A 21724-nucleotide genomic window follows, 5' to 3' on the forward strand; every position below is an offset into this window, starting at 1 on the left:
CTTAGTGAGAGCCCCTCAATATGAGTCCCCTGCCAGCTGGCACGGTTCCTTGCAGCTTCGCCAGGCTGATGGGCAGTGTTTTTAGGCCCCGTTTATGGCGGGTAGTGAATGTAGTCTCTCATGGCCTCTGGCTTTATGCAGTTATTTCAGTTCTGGTTCCTGGCATGCAGGGGCCTACAGCCTGGACTCCCCTCTCTTGAGGTTGATTCAGTCTCCAGCTCTCAGTTCAGCACTCAGCTCTCAAGAACCCTATTCGGGTCACATTCTCCCTTGAGCCCTTCAGCTTTGCCACTTGCTCACTGATTGCTACCATTTTGTTTCTGCTGCTCTGGACTCTGCTTTCTTTCTGGGTTTCAACCTCAGCTATGTGTGCAAGGGGTAGAGTGTTAAATGTTATCCAGCTTTTCTATGTGAGGTTTTCTTTGGGGAAGAAGGGAGGGAGATGGTGGAGTTCCTTCACATCAGACTATCCTCACTCACAGTTTTGTTTACTTGTTTTCTTGTTTTTGTTTTTTAATAGGTAAGACTTTTTGACCTCTTATGTGCCAAGTACCTTATTTCATTTCATTGTGTGAGGCAGGTCCTAATATTATCCCCTTTATGTGTTTGTTTTATTTACAAATGAGGAAAAAGGTCAAGTGGGAAGCTTGTGGTCTCACAGTTAGGAAGCTGGCTAGTGAACCCAGGTGGTTGCTCCCTTCCAGATAGAACAGGAGAAAAATAATCTTTTCTCAGTGGTTTTATTACTCTACAAATGACTTTTACTTATTTTTTCTGATTGTCAAGGTAATGCAGGCTCATTTTAGAAAACATGGAAAATATAAAAATTTGTAAAGAAGAAAATACAATCACTACAGCCACATAACTTAGATTTTATATAACTATAAACATATGTTGTATTTGTGTTTTGAAGAAAAATGCCTACTATAGATACAGTTTTAAATTTTATATACAGGCTGGGTGCAGTGGCTCACACCTGTAACTCCAGTACTTTGGAAGGCCAAGGCAAGTGGATCGCTTGAGCCCGGGAGTTCGAGACCAGCCTAGGCAACATGGTGAAACCCTGTCTCTACTAAAAAAAAAAAAAAAAAAAAAAAAAACACACACACACAAAAATTAGCCGGAGTGGTGGCACACACCTGTAATCCCAGCTACTCAGGAAGCTGAGGCAGGAGAATCGCTTGAATCTGGGAGATGGAGGTTGCAGTGAGCCACGATTGTGCCACTGCACTCCAGCCTGGGTAACAGAGTAAGACTGTCTCAAAAAAAAAAAAAAATTTATATACAATTTTGTGCTTAACTTTTATCACCTAATAGGCCATGAGCAATTTAAAGTATTACTTTAAAATATTTTAGTTTTCAAAGTATATTACAGAAGTAATAATAACTCAAATAATTTTAGAAATATGGAAATGTATGAAATAAAAGTCTGACTCTTCAGGTGTAATTGTTAACAGTTTGGTCTACACCTTTTTGGAGCTTTTTCTTTTCACAGGTATATTTTGTCTGTTCTACATATTGTTCTACCACTTGCTTTTGTACTCAGTGCTCTGGCAGTCCTCCATGAGTGTTCATGAAGACCTGTTTTTCGTGTTTCTATAATTATTTATTTAAAATCACATAAGTGGTATGAATAGGTGCTTATGAAATTAAAACAATATAGAAAAATACAGAGTAAAAATTCGTAGTTAAAAAAATACCATGGTGTCCTGTTGCCTGTCCTGTGTCCTTACACCTCACAAGTAGGAATGAATCAGCTTCTAGGACTGTTTCTGTGTATTTACTGACTGAAGTGTGCAGTCACAGAACATGTGAGTGTGAATGTACTTGTGTATGTGTGTGTAGTGTGTGTAACCCTATGCCCTGGTATATGTATTTCTGTGGTGAGATAGATTATTATAGATGTTGATTAGGTGTCTATGTATATATTAGCTTTTCAATATATACTGTTAAATCACCCTCAAAGATATTACTCCACTTTGCTACCAGTAATATATTTTCCCAAACCCTTGTCAACGTTGGTTATTATCAGTCCTTTTATTTTTGCTGCCTTTTCATATGTTTATGAAACTCCTGGGCTCAAGCAATCCTTGTGCTTCAGCCTCCCAAAGTGCTGGGATTATAGGTGTGACCCACCGTGCCCAGCCTGTAGTTTGTCTTTCAACTTGATGTGTGGTTCTTTAATCAAGTAAGGGTTTAAAATTTTGATGTAGCTAAATTTATTGATTTTTCTCTTTATGGTTTCTGTCGTACTTGAGAAGGCCTTTCCCTAAGATTACAAAAAATATTCTTCTCTGTTCTTAATACTTTATGGTTGTATTTTTAATCATAGCTCTTTACTACATCTAGAATGAGTGAGAAGGATGAATAGAATGAATAGGAATCAAGTGTGTTTAAAGAGTATTGCTATTTTTGATGGCTGCATAATGTTTTATCACATGGATAGCACCTTCATGTGTTGCCCATTCCCTTAATGTCAGACATTTAGACTGCTTTAAATTTTTTACTCTTACAAATAAAATTATACTGTATTTCTAGTTATTTCCTTAGGATAGAGTCATAGACCAGAATTACAAGATCAGGAGGAGACTAAGAAAGTGAGGCAGTTATAAGCAGGGACTTAAAGCTGCCCTGCCTGCAATTGATTCCCAACTCTACCATCTGGTCACTTTGTAACCAAGTCACTGGACTTCCTTGTGCCTTGGTTTTCTCATCTGAAGAGTAGGGATAGTAATAGTACCCACTTCAGAGCACTGTGCTGAGGATTAAATGTCAATACATATAAAATGCTGGAATAGTGCCTGGCAGGTAGTTAGCACAGATAGTCCCTGACTTAAGATGGTTCAACTCACTATTTTTCAACCTTTTGGTGGTACAAAAGCCATACACACCCAGTAGAAACTACTTCAAGTACCCATATAACTATTCTGTTTTTCCTCTTTTGTTGTAGTATTCAGTAAATTACAAGATACTCAACACGTTATTATAAAATAGGCTTTGTATTAAATGATTTTGCCTAATTGTAGGCTAATATATGTGTTCTGAGCACGTTTAAGGTAGGCTAGGTTGCACTCCAGCCCTGGCGACAGAGCAAGACTCTGTCTTTAAAAAAAAAAAAAAAAAAGCAGGCTAGGTTAAGCTATGATGTTTAGTAGGCTAGTATTAAATGTGTTTCCGACAACGGTATTTTCTTTTCTTTGCTTTCTTTTTTTTTTTTTTTTTGAGATGAAGTCTCGCTCTGTCACCCAGGCTGGAGTGCAATAGCACGATCTTGGCTCACTGCAACCTCCACCTCCCAGGTTCAAGCAATTCTCCTGCCTCCACCTCCCAAGTAGCTGGGATTACAGGCATCCGCCACCACACCCAGCTAATTTTGTATTTTTAGTAGAGATGGGGTTTCACCATGTTGACCAGGCTAGTCTTGAACTCCTGTCCTCAGGTGATCCGCCCACCTCGGCCTCCCAAAGTGCTGGGATTACAGACATGAGCCACCATGCCCGGCCCAATATTTTCAACTTCTAGTGAGTATATTGGGTTGTTAACGCCATCATAAGTATTTTTTTGTTTTTTTGAGACAGGGTCTCACTGTCTCCCAGCGGGGAGTGCAGTGGTGTGATTGCTGCTCACTGCAGCCTGGAACTCCCAGTCTCAACCATTCCTGTCACCACAGCCTCCCAAAGTGCTGGGATTACAGGCACGAGCTACCTCACCTGGTCCCCATCATAAGTTGAGGAGCATCTGTACTCAATTATTAGTTGTTGCTGCTGCTGTTTTTATTGTGATAGGCATTTTAAGGCAAGTGACTTTCCAGAAAGGTCATGCTATTTTATATTTCCTGTATGGGAATATGGGAGATCCCATTGTACCAACCCTTGTTGTCATTGAAAATTATTTTTTGAAGCTTTGCTAATTTTACATATGAATCGTGGGCCCCTTTTTTAAAAATACAAATTCTTATGTTTAGCTCTTGGGCCTTAAAATTTACCTGCTATCTTTAGGAAATGACTTACATTGCCTTCTAGACCCCTTTTCTAGAGTTGTCGTTTAGAACTAGCAGCCCGCCTTCTTTTAAGTGTGTTCTGATTTTCCCCCCAGATTCTTCACTTAGCTTGTGCTGAGTCTCCTAAGTTTATTCCCGTTGGCTTGTTCTTCAGGTATCAACTTTCATTTGAGCCTCAACCACCTGTCAGGCCCTGTGCTTGATGCATCAGCCTCACAGAGGAGTCAGTCACTATCCCCGTGTGAGAGAGCCTCAGCCTGGTAGAGGTGGCAGGTGGCATAGGGACAGTTGTCATCAGAGAAGGAATGTGTATACCATAGTAGCACCCCAGGATGGGGATGTGGACCTGGAGGAAGCCTTAGGAGAAGCTCTGAGAAATCTGTGAATGGAGCTGACTTTTAAACACAAACTGTGACTGTGTTCTGCCTGAGAACACCCAAACTTGTGGAATCCCAAATTTGAAAATAAAGGAGGGATTTTTTAACTTTATAAAGTAACTTATGATAGCAATTTTTAAAAATGTTGTTCTTCCTGTACATTTAAAATGTGTTGTTTGGGGGAAAAAAAAAAGTTTTATGAAACTTTTGGGCAAGTTTCCTGACCTCTTAGGTCTGTTTCCTTTCTGTCACCTGTGGGTCCAATGAAGTGTTCTTGTGCTGGGCTCTCCAGCTCTGACTTTGTGCAACTCTGAGTGGAGCCTCTGTGGTGTGAATGGATGTCAGCAACCATTGTGGAAGTTCAGGTGGTAGCTCAAGGGTTGGAGTAAGCCGTAGTGCTGCCAAGTCAGATTCTGCAGAGAAAAGGAGCTAGGACTTACCTCTGTGTCTCTCAGACTTGGACTTGGCTGGGCCAGTTCATACCATGGTATCAGGGTGTCCTCATCACCAACAATGCATTTTAGTTTTTCTGCCTCCTTTTGTAGGAACACCTATTTCTGGGAAGTCTTCTTGATCATTGCATGGAGTGATTCTGTACCTAGTGGAAAGGTGGGACCGCTGCCCTCTCTTCCTCCCCTACTCTGCCCCCTTTCTACAGCTTAATCAGAGAAGTGTCATTTAGCTCTTTTCCAAGCCACTGAGTTTGAATTGATCTCCGCTGCTAGCAAGAGGTGGGAAGGCTCTTTCTGGTTCCTGCTAAAGTTACCTGACAGCGGAAGGTGTGCATCTGATAATTATAACTCTAGTGTTTCCAAGGCCTGAGCGATTTAGTTAAGAGCACTAATCCTGATCTTATCAAGAGGGTTTTGTAGTCCAACAGTGTTGCTTATAACAGTATCTGTTTTACTTCCTGGGGCTCCCCCCGCCTTAGGATTCTCCTGTAATCCTGCCCATTATGCCTTGTGCATGTCTCATTACCTCCTGAAATCAGTTAAAACTGGTATGAGGGCAAAGAGTGTTTTTTCTTTTCTTCATACCAAGATCTGAGAATTGGATTTTTAACATTACATCATTAATCAGGCCAGCAGTAGTCACAAATGTGGTATACGTAATGCCTGCAGAGCCATGGATCTGGCCAGTGATAAGATAGTTTATTTGTTGCTTATTAAAAACAACAACAGCCACAGTCAGCCCAAATGCTTTAGTTACATTTTGTATTTTGGAGCAGTTAGTTGGCATCCATGAGCTTGGGATCAGCCCCTTTGAAGTCTAATGATTTTCTTTTTCTTTTTCTTTTTGAGACAGGGTCTCACTCTGTCACCTGGGCTGGAATGCAGTGGTTCAATCATGACTCATTGCAGCCTCCATCTTTCAGGCTCAAGCAATCCTCCTATCTCAGCCTCCCAAGTAGCTTGGACTACAGGCACATGCCACCACGCCCAGCTAATTTTTTGATTTTTTGGTAGAGATGGGGTTTCACCATGTTGCCAGGCTGGTCTCAAACTCCTGGGCTCAAGTGATCCACCTGCCTCAGCCTCCCAAAGTGCTAGGATTACAGGCATGAGCCACCATGCCCGGCCTGAAATCTAATGATTTTCTAATGATTACTTTGAGGTTCAGGTCCTAGGAATTTGCTTAAATCCTTGACCTTGGGATTCATAATCTATTTGATTTATAGAGAATAGACACATTACTGTTCTGTCTTTTTTTTTAATTAATTATTATTTTTTATTTTTTTGAAATAGGGTCTTGCCCTGTTGCCCAGGCTGGAGTGTAGTGGTACAATTGTATCTCACTGCAACCTCAGCCTCCCAGGCTCAAGTGCTCCTCCCACCTCATCCTCCCAAGTAGCTGGGACTATAGGCATATGCCACCATGCCCAGCTAATTTTTTTATTTTTTTAATTTTGTAGAGCTGGAGTCTCCATATGTTTCCTAGGCTGGTCTCAAACTCCTGGGCTTAAGCAGTCCTTCCGCCTCAGCCTCCTAAAGTGCTGGGATTACAGGTGTGAGCCACCACACCCTGTTCCGTGTCTTCAGAGAACTCCCAAGAATCTCTATAAAAGTTGTCAGTATGCACAATGGCAATTTAAGGACAGGGCAGTTTCTGAGAGGTTCCAAAATATCAGGAACCCAAGTGAAGACTTGTTAGCTCAGCCCCTGGGCTTTAAACCCCAAGGAAGGATTAACCCTTGCCTTGGGGAGGAATGAGGTATGGGAACTAAAATTGCTTTGGACATCTGAGCTGTGCTTTAATAAGATATTCCAGGTGGTCAAGGAGTAATCCTAAAATAGCCTAGATACTTAATTGCTTTTAAAGTCAGGCGCTTCTGTCTCTGGGGAAGTGCAGCTCTAAGGAATGCAGGGCTGGCTCCTAAGATCTTAGAGGCATGGTCTGTTGTTTTTTTTTTTTGGTTTTTTTGTTTTTGTTTTTTTTAAATCCCAGTAAAAAGAAAAGGCCCAAGGTAGCCTTCTTGGATCAGGAGACGTTTGTTAAATCTACCTCTTTCTTCTCACTGGAAGATTGGCAGTAAGCCTTTGGCTTCTCCTGCTACCAGGTGCCATAACCTGGCTTCTTCCAGGGCTGTGAGATTGGTATTGTCACCCCACCTCCCTAGGCAGTGGTCTGTTTTCATTAGTGCTTAAAGGCTTCCTGCTTGATCCCCTGTCCAGCCTCTGTTTGCATCAGAACATACCTTTCTCACTGTAAGAATTCAGATTAATCCTTCTCTTTCTCTTTCATCCCCTCAATCCAGATCCAGTTGATTCTCCATTTATGGCACTGATTTCTCCCTGATTCTGCTACTCTCCGTCTCCCCCAGTCCCACATTCTCAGCTTGGGCTACTGCACAGCTACCTACCCTCAGTGCAGGCTTTCCCTCTCAAATTTTCAATACCATTTATAAAATCTGTCAGCATTACAAGTCATTACTGAGGGGCATTAAAAATGTTTTTGATTAAATGAAAAATCATACTACTCTCTTACTTGTAATTGAAAGACTAAATAGGCCAGGCGCAGTGGCTTACACCTGTAATCCCAGCGCTTGGGGAGGCTGAGACGGGCAGATCACCTGAGGTCAGGAGTTTGAGAGCAGCCTGGCCAACATGGTGAAACCCCGTCTCTACTAAAAAAAATACAAAAATTAGCTGGGCATGGTGGCGCGTGCCTGTAATCCCAGCTACTCAGGAAGCTGAGGCACCAGAATCACTTAAACCAGGGAGGCGGAGGTTGTAGTGAGCCCAGATTACACCTCTGCACTCCAGCCCGGGTGACAGAGCGAGACTCTGTCTCTCAAAAAAAAAAAAAAAAAAAAAGAGAGACTAAAAAAATTTTGTGAAGGTATCAGTTCTATGAGAAATTCTCTATGATTTCAGTGCAGCCTGGTTCCAAATCTTCATTGTAGGGTGGAAAGCAAATGATAAGTCGTGACAAATGGTTCAGATTAATCTAGAAAATAATATAATTTTTAAAATAAAAAAATGAGCAAAATTGCATTTTGTAATTGTTTGTCTCTCTCTCTCCATTAGACAGTAAGCTCCATGAGGTGATCATCTGTCTTGTTCTTTTTCCTTCAGAACCTTTTACCATAACTGGTAAATTCTAGGTGATCAAATGTTTGTACATGAATGAATATAATGGAAAAAAAAAAGGAAAAGTGAAAATCCCCCAATTCCAATCTGATTAGGTGTCTATGTACATTTGTATGTTTCTGTTATTTTTTTTTTCTAACAAAAATGGGCCACTAAAGCAGTCTGAAACATTGATTTAATCATGTGCTTTCCTGTCCAGAAAACATCCACTGCCTCCCCACTGTTCACAGTTCAGAGTTTAAATTTCCTTCTGGTATTCAAGGCATCTCACAGCCCCTTTCAACTTTAACTATTCAGACTTTCTGTCCTTATATCCTCCCTGTCAAAACATGCCTTGTTTATCCCCCACTCCATGCTCATTTAGACTGCAAATCTCCGTTCAACCCATTCTTCAAGGCCAGCTTAACCTCCACCTCTAAGCCACCCAGCCTTTTCTTCTACCTCCTGAGTACCTTGGGTTTTCCTATTTGTTGTCTCACTATTATATGCTATATGTGTTCAGTTTGTTTTTCCAACTTCATGGTAAGATTCCCAGTGGTGGAAACTATTTTTTTTTTTTAGTAGTATTCTCAGCAGCTTGCACAATGCCCTACCTGGGGTAGATTCTCAGGAAATCTGTGTTGAATAAACTTGTCATCAGGTCTTTGTTTCTCAGGACAAAAAGGACCCCTAGAGACCATCTCGTCCACCCTGTCTCATGTTGGATTCCATGCCATGACATGCCATACAGATAGTCATCCAGAGACAGGAAGTTGCCCACCTCCTGGGAAGCTCACTCCATTACCAGGCAGTTCTAATTGTTTTAAAAAGTCCTTCTGTAGACCTGAAATCTTCCTCAGGGTAACTTCTGCCTGTCACACTAGTTGTGCCCTCTGGGGCTTTAGAAAGAAAGGAAGAAAAAGCCTAGTTTCTCTTCACTCACTACCTTTAGATTTTCAAAGATAGTGAGTCTGTTTATTTCCCCTGTGTGCAGTTGAAATGGGTTCCAGGGTTGAGATGCTGGAGAAGCACTATTCTAATTTTGAGTAGCAGTCAGGTTAGACCTTGATTCATCATTTTTGAAGGCCTGTGTGTGCATGTCACAGTGTAAGCTGCCATCTTCCTCTGGTCCATTCAGAGGTGTAGCCCTCTTCTCTTTTTCTCCCTCTCCCCTGATCCTCTGTCTTCTGGGGGAAGATGGGCCCATTCTACTGGAATGGTCTATTTTGGAGGGAGGGGTAAAAAGTTAGCAATTCTTATTTCAGTACCGCCAGATAACTCTCCTGGGCAAGCATTGTGTGAGGGCTGCTTTTCGTTTGGCTAAAGTGCCCAGGTGAAGCCATGAGATAAAGCAAGGAATAAAAGAATCTCCCATTGATAGGAGCTGCCCGGTGCCGTGACATGGGCATTTCAGGCATCTCTGGACAGAGGATTTTATTCTCACTTCTTTTTCTTCCTTTCTCCCTTCCTGATCTCCTTACCCAGAACACTTAGTGTTATTCTTTCAAACTACAAGTCAGTATGGTGTAACAGTGAGAGCCAGACAGACCTAGGTTTACATCCTGGCACTGTCACTAAGAAGCTCTGAGACCCTGAGCAGGTTATTTGAGCTCTTTGAGCCATTGTTTTCCCATTTCTAAAATAACCACTTCTACATTATAGAATTAAGTGAGAAAATGCTTGTAAGACTCCTGGTACAATCCTTGGTATGCAGAAGGCACACAAACACTAGCTTCCTGCTACCTTTTCTCTTTCCCCCAACCTTCTTTTCCTGGGGAAAATTAGCTGAATGTAGGTATAGTAGCCAAAGCTAGTCTTGGGTGTGTATTTGGGAGCAAACTATCAGTTTCCTGTGAGCTCCTGGAGAGATCAAAGATGTTAAAAGACAGTTCTCAAGTAGGAGAGGCTGAGAAGGCTGTAAATGGCAATAAGTGGCCACTCTGGCTACTGTTGACTTCCCACACACATTTCTGGGCTATATAATACTGCTGCCTGCTGCTGATGGTGTAACAAAGCCTGTTCCCTGGGCAGGTTAAACTTGCATGCAGCAACCTTTCAACTGAAATGCTTTCCTCATCAACCTCTTTTGATCCCTAAAATGTTGAGCTGTCTCTTTTTGGGTTTGTTTTCCCCACACTCCATCTGCCTCTGCTATTCCCTGCTTTCTTCCACCATTACAGTCTCAGTCAGCCACAGTCAGCATCCGAGAAAAAATTATTTCTGGGCTGATAATTTTCTAGTAGTCACACCCATACCCTATTGATAGGCCAAGAAACCTACTGCACACAAACTTGAATTGCATAAGTGAGCCATGTTTTACAGCAGTTGATCAGAGTTAAGAACCAAGAAAATAACTGGTTAAGCCTGTAACCCACCCAATGAAAGGGGGAGGGGAAGACCGAGGAGCTGTGGGGTTGGAGGTCCCACAGGGGAGCCCATCTCTGTCTTTTAGCAGATGTATCGGTGCTCCCTCTTCTTTATTATTATTATTATATTTTTTTTTTGGTAGAGATGGAGTCTCCCTGACCAGCCTGGCCAACATGGCAAAACCCCATCTCTACCAAAAATACAAAAATTAGCTGGGCGTACTGGCATGTACCTATAGTTCCAGCTACTCAGGAGGCTGATGCAGGAGAATCGCCTGAACCTAAGAGGCAGAGGTCGCAGTGACCTGAGATCATGCCATTGCACTCCAGCCTACGCGATAGAGCAAGACTCTGTCTCAAAAAAAAAAAAAAAAAAAGAAAGAAAGAGGGAGTCTTCCTATATTGCCCAGGTTGGTCTTAAAGTGCTGGAATTACAGGCAAGAGCCACCATGCCCAGCTGGTCAGTGCTTTCTATGTGCTCAGGGCTGGAGATACCCAGAGGAGTAGCTGAACACAGGTGATAGAGCCCAGAGGAGAAAGGTGTTGAATCTGCCTGGTGGGCAGAGGCAGGAGGCTCTGCTAGACTGCGAAAGGCAGGCAGGGCTCAGGAATTACTCTCACCTCAGCCAGAAAATCCTGTGAAGCGGGACCAAAGTTTAACTGCCTTAAGACAAAGAATGGAATGCACGTTGGACATTTTTACATCAGCCCCAGCTGAATTGACCATCCTTGCCTTGGAGCTGGACAAAAGAAAATACCTCCTCTCTGGGCAACTATTTTCCCCACATTTTCTTTAAATAGAGTAACTGACAGTTCGTATCTGTGGAATGGGTCCAACAGTGGGATTACTCAAAGAGTTCGGTGTCTCATTTCTTTCCTGCTCTGGCAAGTCTTCCTGACCTCTGTGGTGACCAAGCTGGAGGCATTTTAAGCTAAGTGGGTCACACTTAGTGGGCTCTGTGCAAGGCCTTACCATCCGACTGCTCGGATTCTCTTGCAGGTTGGACAAAGCTGGAGAAGCCAAGAGGACCCTACCAGCCCCAGCCCCCATCCTGCCAAGGCATTCTCCATGTGTGGAGCCAAGCGCTCACACTTGGGTGTTTATTTTCACACATAGTCACATAGTGGTCACACTAGCGTGCTTGTTTTCACACTGCTGTCCTTCTGTGGAAAGCCCTGTCTGACTTTCTAGGTTGTGGATTCCACCCTTTCCACCCAACTGAGTGTTAAATAGTTTTTGAGTGAGGATTCAGAGTGCTTGGAAGTTACTATAATTAGCAAAAAAAAAAAAAAAATGGTGTTTTCGTCTCTTTTGGTGACTGATAGAGAAAGAACCCTTCTGTAAACGAGATCAGCTTCAGAGCTCTGGCCAGAGAGTTGGGAATTGAGCTGCCGCAGTAAACAGCTGACATAACAGAAGCGGCAATGATCCCCCATTAAATGTCTTTCAACCGATAGGGGTTCCTGGGATAATTGACTTTCCAGCAGGAATTACTGGCTCAAACAAAATCACTGGGCATTAGGGCAACCTACTGCATCCTTTGAAAGGGGGAATGTAACTCTGTCTGGTTTTGCTGACCTGACAGGCATAATTCATCTTGATTATTCATTGTGCTAGTTGCCACCAGATGACACCAGATTTCTGGTGACTGTAATTACAATGTGGGATGAGCTTTAGCTTTTTTTTCTTTTTAAACAATGTTCCTCCCACTTGGCTATTGGCTCCCCTGAGCTGAAGGTGCTGTAGGAAGGGATCCAACAATGTCTGCCTTGGGAGATGATGAGTGCACGGTCAGATAGCATTTACCAAGCACTTCCATACACACATCTTTTACTAGATAAGCAGGGAAACAATTTGATGTAGTCTGTTTCATTTTAACTGACAGAGTGTCACTTCTTAGTTATACTTATGTCACTGTGTGCCAGATTGCTGCTATCAGAAAGTGGGTCTTCATCTCAGAGCCCACTGTGAATAGGGGAAGCAAAGTTGGCCCCAAAATATAACTGCATAATGCCTTCTGCTTTCAGACAAGCTTTATTAAAGGGGGAGGTGGAAGAGAATGGAATTCAACCAAGCTTTTATTTCGTTGACATGGTTTTAGAAGAAGATTCCTGAGTAGTCCAAAGAATGTTCTCCCAAGAAACCACTGCTCCCCAGGCCCACATGTCCTTTCCTCACCACATACACACCCCAGCCAGCTGGGTGGCATGGTGCGCATGCGCCTATGGTCCTATGGGAGAAATGAATATGACAGGTTCAGTGTGTCCAGGCCACTGGGACAACAACAGAGTTACAATGTGAGAGTTCATACCCTCACTAGCACAAAGACTTTTTGACCCCCTGTGAGGTATGTGTATGTTTTTTGAAGAGGTGCTTAATTGGTGTGCCCGGCAATGTGCTATGTGCCGGATGACAAAGATAAATAAGACACCTTTGCTCTCAAGGAGCTTACCATATGGTGAGGATGACAGATACTTCCCAAGTAATATGTTAAAATCTAAGCTAGAAGTGAACAGAGATTGCTTTTAGAGTACTTAGTGTAGCCGTGGTTGAAGGGAAGGCTTCCCACTGAAGAGATAACTGATTGGAGGAATAAGAGTTACTGGACTTGGCTGGGCGCAGTGGCTCACGCCTGTAATCCCAGCACTTTGGGAGGCCGAGGTGGGCGGATCACCTGAGGTCAGGAGTTCGAGACCAGCCTGGCCAGCATGGTGAAACCCCATCTCTACTAAAAATACAAAACAAAAATTAGCCGGGCGTGGTCGCGCGCACCTGTAATCCCAGCTACTCAGGAGGTTGAGGCAGGAGAAGTGCTTGAACTCGGGAGGCAGAGGTTGCAGTGAGCCGAGATCGTACCATTGCATTCCAGCTTGGGCAACGAGTGAAACTCCATCTAAGGAAAAAAAAAAAAAAAAAAAAAAAAAAGAGTTACTGGACTGAATAAAGATAGGAAGCAAGTTTAAAGAGTATTTGCTATCCCTTCCTATTTAGTTGAATGGTGTTGCTTCAACCCAATCAATTAAGTTGGGTTTAGATTTTCATTGTTTCTCTAATAAAAATGAACTCTCGCCCTAGTGGCACAGAGTCTGTACCTTGGGAACAATCTCAAGCCATGGTGGCCCTCCTATCACCATGAGTTCTTGCCATGCGGCTTAGGGTTTTGAATGGTGAGGCTTGGCTAAGAGACCAACTTCAGGATGTATGTCCTGCTCGCTTTGACCCTTATCACTTAGAGTGTTGTACAGGAAACCAGGCGAGGTGTCTTCCCAGTCTGCAGGAAAGTGGTGCATCTCAGAGTGATGGCTTCTGGGGATTAGCCGGGAATGAGCCCCTTCTAAGCAACATGGGCCTTTGTGTCCTCCTCTTCCAGGATTATCAAGTATAAATGACACCCACGACACCCACCCTTCTCCAACAAGTGAAGATGATTCTTCCACCCAATTCCCTCTTTATTTTGGAACGAAATTGAAAGCAAAAAAAAAAGATGTCTCTGTAAGGGTGGCAGAATTAGTCTTCTGAGTTGTCTTTTATAGCATGAGTGAGGATAGCACAGTTGCTAAGCATCTTCATCTTTGCCCTAAATGATTGCCTTGCCCTCTGTCCTAACTCTTTCTCTTCCTTTGCCCCTCTCAACTTTGTGTTTTGTTCCCTTTTAGAATGGTGGTTTGGCCTGGAGTGATGATGCAGATGGAGGCCGGGGAAGAGAGATCTCTCGAGATTTTGCCAAGGTCTGTAATACTTCCTTTGTGATATAGACAGGGGCAGTTCTGCGGTGGCTTGTTACAGCTGATTGCCGAGAAATAAGGACCAAAGTAGCCAGTGAGTTGCATTTGTAGTGATTCAGATGGTCATAGTATATCTGGTATAAGACTTCAGCAAGATGGAATTTTTCATTATGTTTTTCTTGGGGGATTGGGATTGCAGCTGTATGAACTGGACGGTGATCCTGAAAGGAAAGAGTTCCTGGATGACCTCTTCGTCTTTATGCAGAAGAGGGGTGAGTGTGCATCTACTCATCATTCCAATTCAGGGAATACTGATAGAGTGTCTACTGTGTGCTAGTCACTGTTAGACATCCTGGCCCACTAATCCTCATCTAGGCAGACAAGAGGCATTTACTGCCAGCTGGTTCTGGATTTAGCCAATTAACCAATAGCCAGATTGAAGAGGACAGAGAAGGCATTGGCACAAAGTAGATGGAATGATTGTCCACGTTTGGCCCTGCCTGATTTTGTGTCTCTTCTTCCAATTAACTGGTCTCTGGAGTCACTTCAAATTCAAATATGCCTTTTTTAAGCCTTAAAGCTACCCTGGACTTCACTTAATCTAGCATGTGGGGCTTCTTGTTGGCGTATCTAGTCTCATGGAGAAAGGTAAGTGAAAGAATAGAGGCCCCTCAGGATATTTTGGAAGGGTCTGAAATGATCCATGGAAAGGAAAGGCCAACACTTTCTTCTTACCCATTGGCTTTCGATGTTTGTATTTGCTGGCTTGGTTAGAACATTCCTGCAGTTTAACAGTCAGGTACATAGGCATCTGCCTTTTTTTTGAGATGAAGTCTCGCTCTGTTGCCCAGGCTGGAGTGCCGTAGCGTGATCTCAGCTCACTGCAACCTCTGCCTCCCGTATTCAGGCAATTTTCATGCCTCAGCCTCCCGAGTAGCTGGGACTACAGGTGCACACCACCATGTCTGGCTAATTTTTTTTTTTTTTTTTCAGTAGAGATGGGGTTTCACCATGTTGGCCAGGCTGGTCTCAAAATCCTGACCTCAAGTGATCCACCTGCCTTGACCTCCCAAAGTACTGGGATTACAGGCATGAGCCACTACGCCCAGCCGGCATCTGCTTTATAATGCACCCTCCCAATTCTCTTTCCTTCTCTCCTCACTCCCCGCACATCCCCAAGAGCCATCTCTACCGTAAACTATGGTGTGACTGAGTTTAGAGCTGAGTGACTCAACTTCCTGGCTTTGTATTCAGTCATAGCAATGGGTTCACCAGCCAGGTCAGCCCTCAAAACACATGGCCAGCACCCCAGCCTCTCTAGGAGAAGGCCTTCAGCAACCTGTGTGGCTCCACCTTCATCACCCTCAGGACAAAACCATAGAAGAGAGCTACTCCCAGTAGCCTGTTCCCAGTATCCTGTTATAGCTGATCATGCATCCCTTGGTGCGAGTGTCAACAACTTTATTGAGACCTAAGAATGAAATCTTCCTCTTTATCCTGGGCCAAGCTGTAATGGCAGCCCCCAGCAGCTAAATATTCTAAGTTAACTTCTCTCTTTCTGTTTCCCTCCTTCCTCCCACTCCTTTACCTTTGGCAGCCTTATTGCCTTCTTGGTAGCCTGCCTGTTACCGCTCGTTTGCTTAAAAAGGCAATCGAAAGTTTTGAATCTTGGTTTTCCCCAATCTCTAAGCCCATCAAAGCAATCTGAGCAGCCCTAATTAGTTTGCTCCTCCAGCTGTTATCTGGAACTGTGTGTGTCAGTAAAAAACAAGAATATAATCCTGAGGCTGGGCACGGTGGCTCCTGCCTGTAGTCCCAGCACTTTGGGAGGCCAAGGTGGGTGGATCAGGAGGTCAAGAGATCGAGGCCATCCTGGCCAACATGGTGAAACCCGTCTCTACTAAAAATACAAAAATTAGCTGGGCATGATAGCGCGTGCCTGTAGTTCCAGCTACTCGGGAGGCTGAGGCAGAATTGCTTGAACTCGGGAGATGGAGGTTGCAGTGAGCCAAGGTTGCAGTGAGCCAAGATTTCGCCACTGCCCTCCATCCTGGCGACAGAGCGAGACTCCATCTCAAAAAAAAAAAAAAAAAAAAAAAAAATCCTGAAAGATAATGTGACTGGCAGCAATGAACCTCCGTGTTTGCCCTGAGAGAGAGAGAAATCCACTTAATACTTTGGTCTCCCCTTCCAATTACCTTTTAATTATTTACAAGCTCCACAAGCCCAGCTGGTGCAAACCCAGGAGCTGATCCTGTCTCAAAGGGGCTGCTATAGCAATATAGATTTTAATCAGCAGTGGAGCTCCACCGCTTTATTTTCCACTTTATTGTTTTTCTCCCTTCCCTGAAGGATTTTTAAAGGAAAATGGAAGTGAGATCAGCCAGACTGATTGTGAAGATCAGTAATTGTTTACTACTATATGTCCCCGCTAGACTAGGAGCTCCTCAAGGAGGGCCACTTTGTCATTCTTTCATGTCCCCAGTGCTAGCACAGGGCCAGGCAGGAAGGTGCTCAGGACATGTTTGCTGTGTGAGCAGTCTTGTTGGTTTTCCTGGCTCAGATTGCCACATGCAGTGTATTCAAGCTGCCTTGAGGTTTGGGTGCATCTGTGTCCTTCAGCCAGCTGCCCCGTAATTGAGAGTCAGCAGTAGAGAACAGTCTTTGCTGCATACCCTGCTGTTCTGCAGCAACTGGGACTGCCAGATTGCCATCTAGTATATTTCTAAGTGAACCCAAAGCAGGAGTGAGTGACTCCCTTTGATAATATCACTTTATGGTTCTTCAGGTCCTGAGTAAATCTTTGTCCTGTCTTCAGCACTTATGTCAGGTATTTCACTATTTGCTGGCATTACCAACAGAAGGGAAACGGTTCTGTCTGCTACTTGTTACTTTAATAAAAGGTTTCTCAGCCTCAGCACTGTTGACTTTGGGATGGGTAGTCCTTTGTTGTGGAGACTGTCCTGTGCACTGTAGGATTTTGTTTTTATTTTTGAGACAGGGTCTTACTCTGTTGCCTCAGCTGGAGTGCAGTGGTGCGATCATAGCTCACTGCAGCCTCAAAGTGCTGAGCTGAAGCCTTTCTCCTGCTTCAGCCTCCTGAGTAGCTGGGACTATAGGTAGGCACCACCATGCCTGGCTAACTTTTTTGTTCTGTAGAAATGAGGTCTCACTATGTTGCCCAGGCTGGTATTGAACTCCTGACCTCAAGTGATCCTCCCACCTCGGTTTTTCAGAGTGCTGGGATTACAGGTGTGAGCCACCGCACCCGCTTACTGTAGGACGTTTAGCAGTATCCATGGCCTCTATCCACTAGATACCAATATCAGCCCCTCAGTCACAACCACCAAAAATGTCTCTAGATGTCATAAATGTCCCCTGTAGGGCAAAATTGTCCCCTGTTGAGATCCTCTGGCATGGAAAGATGGGAAAGAGAATAAAGATGTAAAATATCCTCTGCAAGAAAAACTCTTAGCTGAGTGTGGTGGCTCACGCCTGTAATCCCACCACTGTGGGAGGCTGAGGTGGGAGGATCAGGTGAGTCCAGGAGTTCAAGACCAGCCTCGGTAACATAGTGAGACCTTGTCTCTACAAAAAATGAAAACAAAATTAGCCAGGCGTAGTGATGCATTCCTGTAGTCCCAAGCTACTTGGGAGGCTGAGGTGGGCGAATTGCTCGAGCCGGGGAGTTGGAGGCCGTCATGAGCCAACATTGCGCCACTGCCCTCCAGCCTGGCCAACAACGTGAGACCCTGTCTCAAAAAAAAAAAAAAAAACTTTTTATGAAAATCATCTTACCTCCAGTCAGGTACATGAGAGCAAGCTGTGTCAGGTAGCGTTGTTTCCTGTAACTAAGTGCCAAAGGAGTGAGTGCTGGGGCCTCACCCTGGGCTGCAGTGCAGAGAAAGCCTCTGAGAAGAGCTGTGGCTCTAGTGTATCAGACCCAACCATGTAGGTGGAGGAAAAAATGTGACACATGTGGCCCTGGTGTAGCTGGAAGAACCCTTGTTGGTGGCCCAGAGCCAGGGGCCGTCCTGGATGGATCAGCTGGCAGGAGACTCTGAAGGGCCATGTTTTCCCAAAAAGTTAACACTTCAGTCTATAGGTATAGCTGAGTTATTGAAGGCAAAACATTGGCTTTCAGGAAACTTGCTGTGGCAGTGTGTAGTTGGGCTAGAGAGGAGAGACTGAGGCAAGAAGATAGTGTAGAGGTTGTTATTTCCCAGCAATCTCCTTCCTGGAAAACTCTTATCTGGTAGTCCGAACTAGAGTGGGTGGTTCAGGATGGTTGGGAGTGGGGCATGGTGGCTCATGCCTATAATTCCAGCACTTTGGGAGGCCTAGGTAGGAGGATCACTTGAGACCAGGAGTTTGAGATCAGCCTGGGCAACATAGCAAGACCCCATCCCTGTAATTAAAAAAAACAAAAAAGAGAAGATGTAATCCCAGCTACCCAGGAGGCTGAGTCAGGAGAATCACTTGAACCCAGGAGGCGGAGGTTGCAGTGAGCCAAGATCGCACCATTGCACTCCAGCCTGGGTGACAAGAGTGAAACTCCATCTCAGAAAAAAAAGAAGAAAATTTTAAAAGAGGTGTGGGAGCAGATTGCACTTGTATTTTAATTAATTATTTTATTTATTTTTGTGACAGGGTCTCACTCTATTGCCCAAGCTGGAGCATAGTGGCGCAATCATGGCTCACCGCACTCTTGACCTCCCCAGGCTCAGGTGATCCTCCCACCTCAGCCTCCTGAGAATCTGGGCCTACAGGTGTGCACCACCACACTCAGCTAATTTTTCTGTTTTTTTGTTTGTTTGTTTGTTTTTTTGTGGAGACGAGGCCCTTATGTTGCCCAGGCTGGTATCGAACCCCTGGGATCAAGTGATCCAACTGCCTTGGCCTCCCAAAGTGCTGGGATTACAGGCGTGAACCACCACACTGTGCTGGGCCTCAGATTACACTTTTAATCATGTGAGGCTTGCTGTCTTTGTTCCTTTTTTTGAGACAGAGTCCCAGTCTGGAGTTCAGTGGTCGATCTCGGCTTACCGCAACCTTCCCATCCCGGGTTCAAGTGATTCTCGTGCCTCGGCCTCCCAAGTAGCTGAGATTACAGGCATGCACCACCACGCCTGGCTAATTTATATATTTTTTAGTAAAGACAGTTTCACCATGTTGGCCAGGCTGGTCTCAAACTCCTGGCCTCGAGTGATCCGCCTGCCTTGGACTCCCAAAGTGCTGGAATTACAGACATGAGCCACCGCACCTGGCCTGTCTTTTTTTTTTTTTTTTAAACAAAGTTTCCCTCTGTAGCCCAGGCTGGAGTGTAGTGGCACCATCTTGGCTCACTGCAACCTCCGCCTCCTGGGTTCAAGCGATTCTCCTGCCTCAGCCTCCTAAGTACCTGGGATTACAGGCACGTATCATTGCACCTGGCTAATTTTTTGTATTTTTAGTAGAGACGGGGTTTCACCATGTTGGCCAGGCTGGTCTTGAACTCCCAACCTCAGGTAATCCACCCGCCTCGGCCTCCTAAAGTGTTAGGATTACAGGCATGAGCCACCGAGCCTGGCTGTCTTTGTTCTTAACAGAATGGTGAGACCAAGGGCCCTTAGACATTTGTGACTTGTCACTTGTGGAGTGTCTGGGGGACACAGAAGGCAGATCTTGTTAGTTGGGACCAAGGAAAAGCCTCATAGACCTCGGCAGCAGGTCAAGGACTTGGCCTCCATAGCTAATATGAAAGGTAAGCAGTAGATATCACAGGAGTCACTGGAAATAGCCTGAGTTAGCCTGGACAACATAGTGAGACCCTGTCTCTACAAAAAAACATTTTTTTTTAATTAGCTGAGTGTGGTGGCATGCACCTGTAGTCTCAGCTACGTGGGAGGATCACTTGAGCTTGGAAGGTCAAGGCTACAGTGAGCTGAGTTCATGCCATTGCACTCCAGCCTGGGCAACAGAGTGAGACCTTGTCTCAAAAAACAAAAAAAAAGAAGGAAAGGGAAAGGGAAATGGAAGGCAGAAAGAAAGAAAGAAAGAAAGAAAGAAAGAAAATAGCCTGAGTTTGAAAGGCCTGGAGACACCCAACTGGGCTGTAAGAGGGGCCAGCAGCTTTGACACAGCAGGCTGTGCCCACAGAGGAAGCAGACAGCTTTGAGGGATGCAGCACACAGCAGGCCGCCCCGAATGACCGCAGCTGCAGGTGATAAAATGGCTGTCCAGTGGGATACAAGGATGGGCCGTAACTGCTGCTTTGTGCTGTATCTCTTGCTTGTTGACATGTTTGGGTGAATTGACTGCAACAGATGGGCCTTTCAGCCCTCAGCATCTTGGTTTCTAGGCAAGACCGGGGTGACTTGCACCCTGGCAACCCCCTCCCCTCCCTGAGCAGCAGAGCAACCTGCGCATAAAGAAGCCTGAGAAGATTGGAGTGGGACGAGGCGCAGTGCCCTGTGGGAGTGGAAAGAGCTCTGGACTGACAGTGCAAAGCCAGGGCTAACATCCCTTCGTTCTCCTGATCTTGAGCACATCCTCCCCACTCTAGCGGCCACAGTTTCCTTATCCATAGAATGAGAGGGTTCAATTAGCGTCATCTTGGAAGTTTCTATTGTCTGTATTGTGTGTCCATGATTGTATCTATTGAGCTACCCTTGATGTACAAAAAATCAAAAGAAGAAAAGCCCCTTTAGCAGTTTTCTATCAAAGTAATTGTATGAAACGACACCAGGAATCTCCGAGACCAAATGCTTCTCTCCTGTCCTTGCTGTGTATTTCCTCTTTTGCTGACTGAAGCCAAATTCAACTAAGCAAGTTGCCCTCGATTGTCCCCCACCACCCCATTCCCGCCAGAATATTTCTCTAGAAAAGACTGGTTAGGTTTTAGAACTCTGATGCCCCTTTTGGCTCACCTTTTGCCGTGTGCGTGTGTGTGTGTGTGTGTGCAAAAAATACACATGTTTTGGCTGGACACATTGGCTCATGCCTGTAATCCCAGCACTTTGGGAAGCCAAGGCAGGCGGATCACTTGAGGCCAGGGGTTTGAGACCAGCCTGGCCACCATGGTGAAACCCCATCTCTACTAAAAATACAAGAATTAACCAGGCATGGTGGCACATGCTGGCAATCCCAGCTACTCGGGAGGCTGAGGCAGGAGAATCGCCTGAACCTGGGAGGCAGAGGTTGCAGTAAGCCAGGATCGCACCACAGCCTGGGCAACAGAATGAGACTGTCAAAAAAACAAACAAAAAACAAAAAACGTGTTTCTTTGGCAAACAAAGCCAAAACAGTTCTAAATAAAATTGTCTGGCTAATTTAACTCCCTGTGGGTGGTTTCTGAAATACCATTCCCTCATAGATTTTCCATTTAGTCTTTCAGTGCCCAAGGGGAGGGACTAATTTCTAAGTCTAATAAGCAAAGGCTATTATAAACAATTTCATTTTTCCTTCATCAGTGAGGAAGAAAAGCTTGTTTTCTTGTTCCCTAGGAGGTGAAACAAGTGTGGTTTCATTAAAGAGTCAGGATGATGATGACGATAATGGTGATTTTACTGTTACTTGCATTTTTATTATACCATACACATTACAGAACCCTTTCAACCCATTATCTGATCTGCTGCTCCCCTCAGCTCCAGCTCTGGGGAGTAGAGAGAACAAAGGTTATCACCTGTAACCCTGAAGAAGCAGACC

General features: G+C 44.6%; 1 protein-coding gene across 2 annotated transcripts in view; it reads left to right on the plus strand.

Annotated features, from left to right (window-relative positions):
• Positions 1-21724, plus strand: part of ARID3B (AT-rich interaction domain 3B) — a 58029-nt gene that overhangs the window by 18773 nt on the left and 17532 nt on the right. For both annotated transcript variants that reach the window (XM_054452046.2, XM_054452047.2), the window contains exons 3-4: positions 13970-14041; positions 14238-14310. In XM_054452046.2, coding sequence (XP_054308021.1) covers positions 13970-14041; positions 14238-14310 — 145 coding nt within the window. The remainder of the gene's footprint in view (positions 1-13969; positions 14042-14237; positions 14311-21724) is intronic.

Source organism: Pongo pygmaeus, chromosome 16 (assembly GCF_028885625.2).
Source record: "Pongo pygmaeus isolate AG05252 chromosome 16, NHGRI_mPonPyg2-v2.0_pri, whole genome shotgun sequence".
Taxonomy (NCBI): domain Eukaryota; kingdom Metazoa; phylum Chordata; class Mammalia; order Primates; family Hominidae; genus Pongo; species Pongo pygmaeus.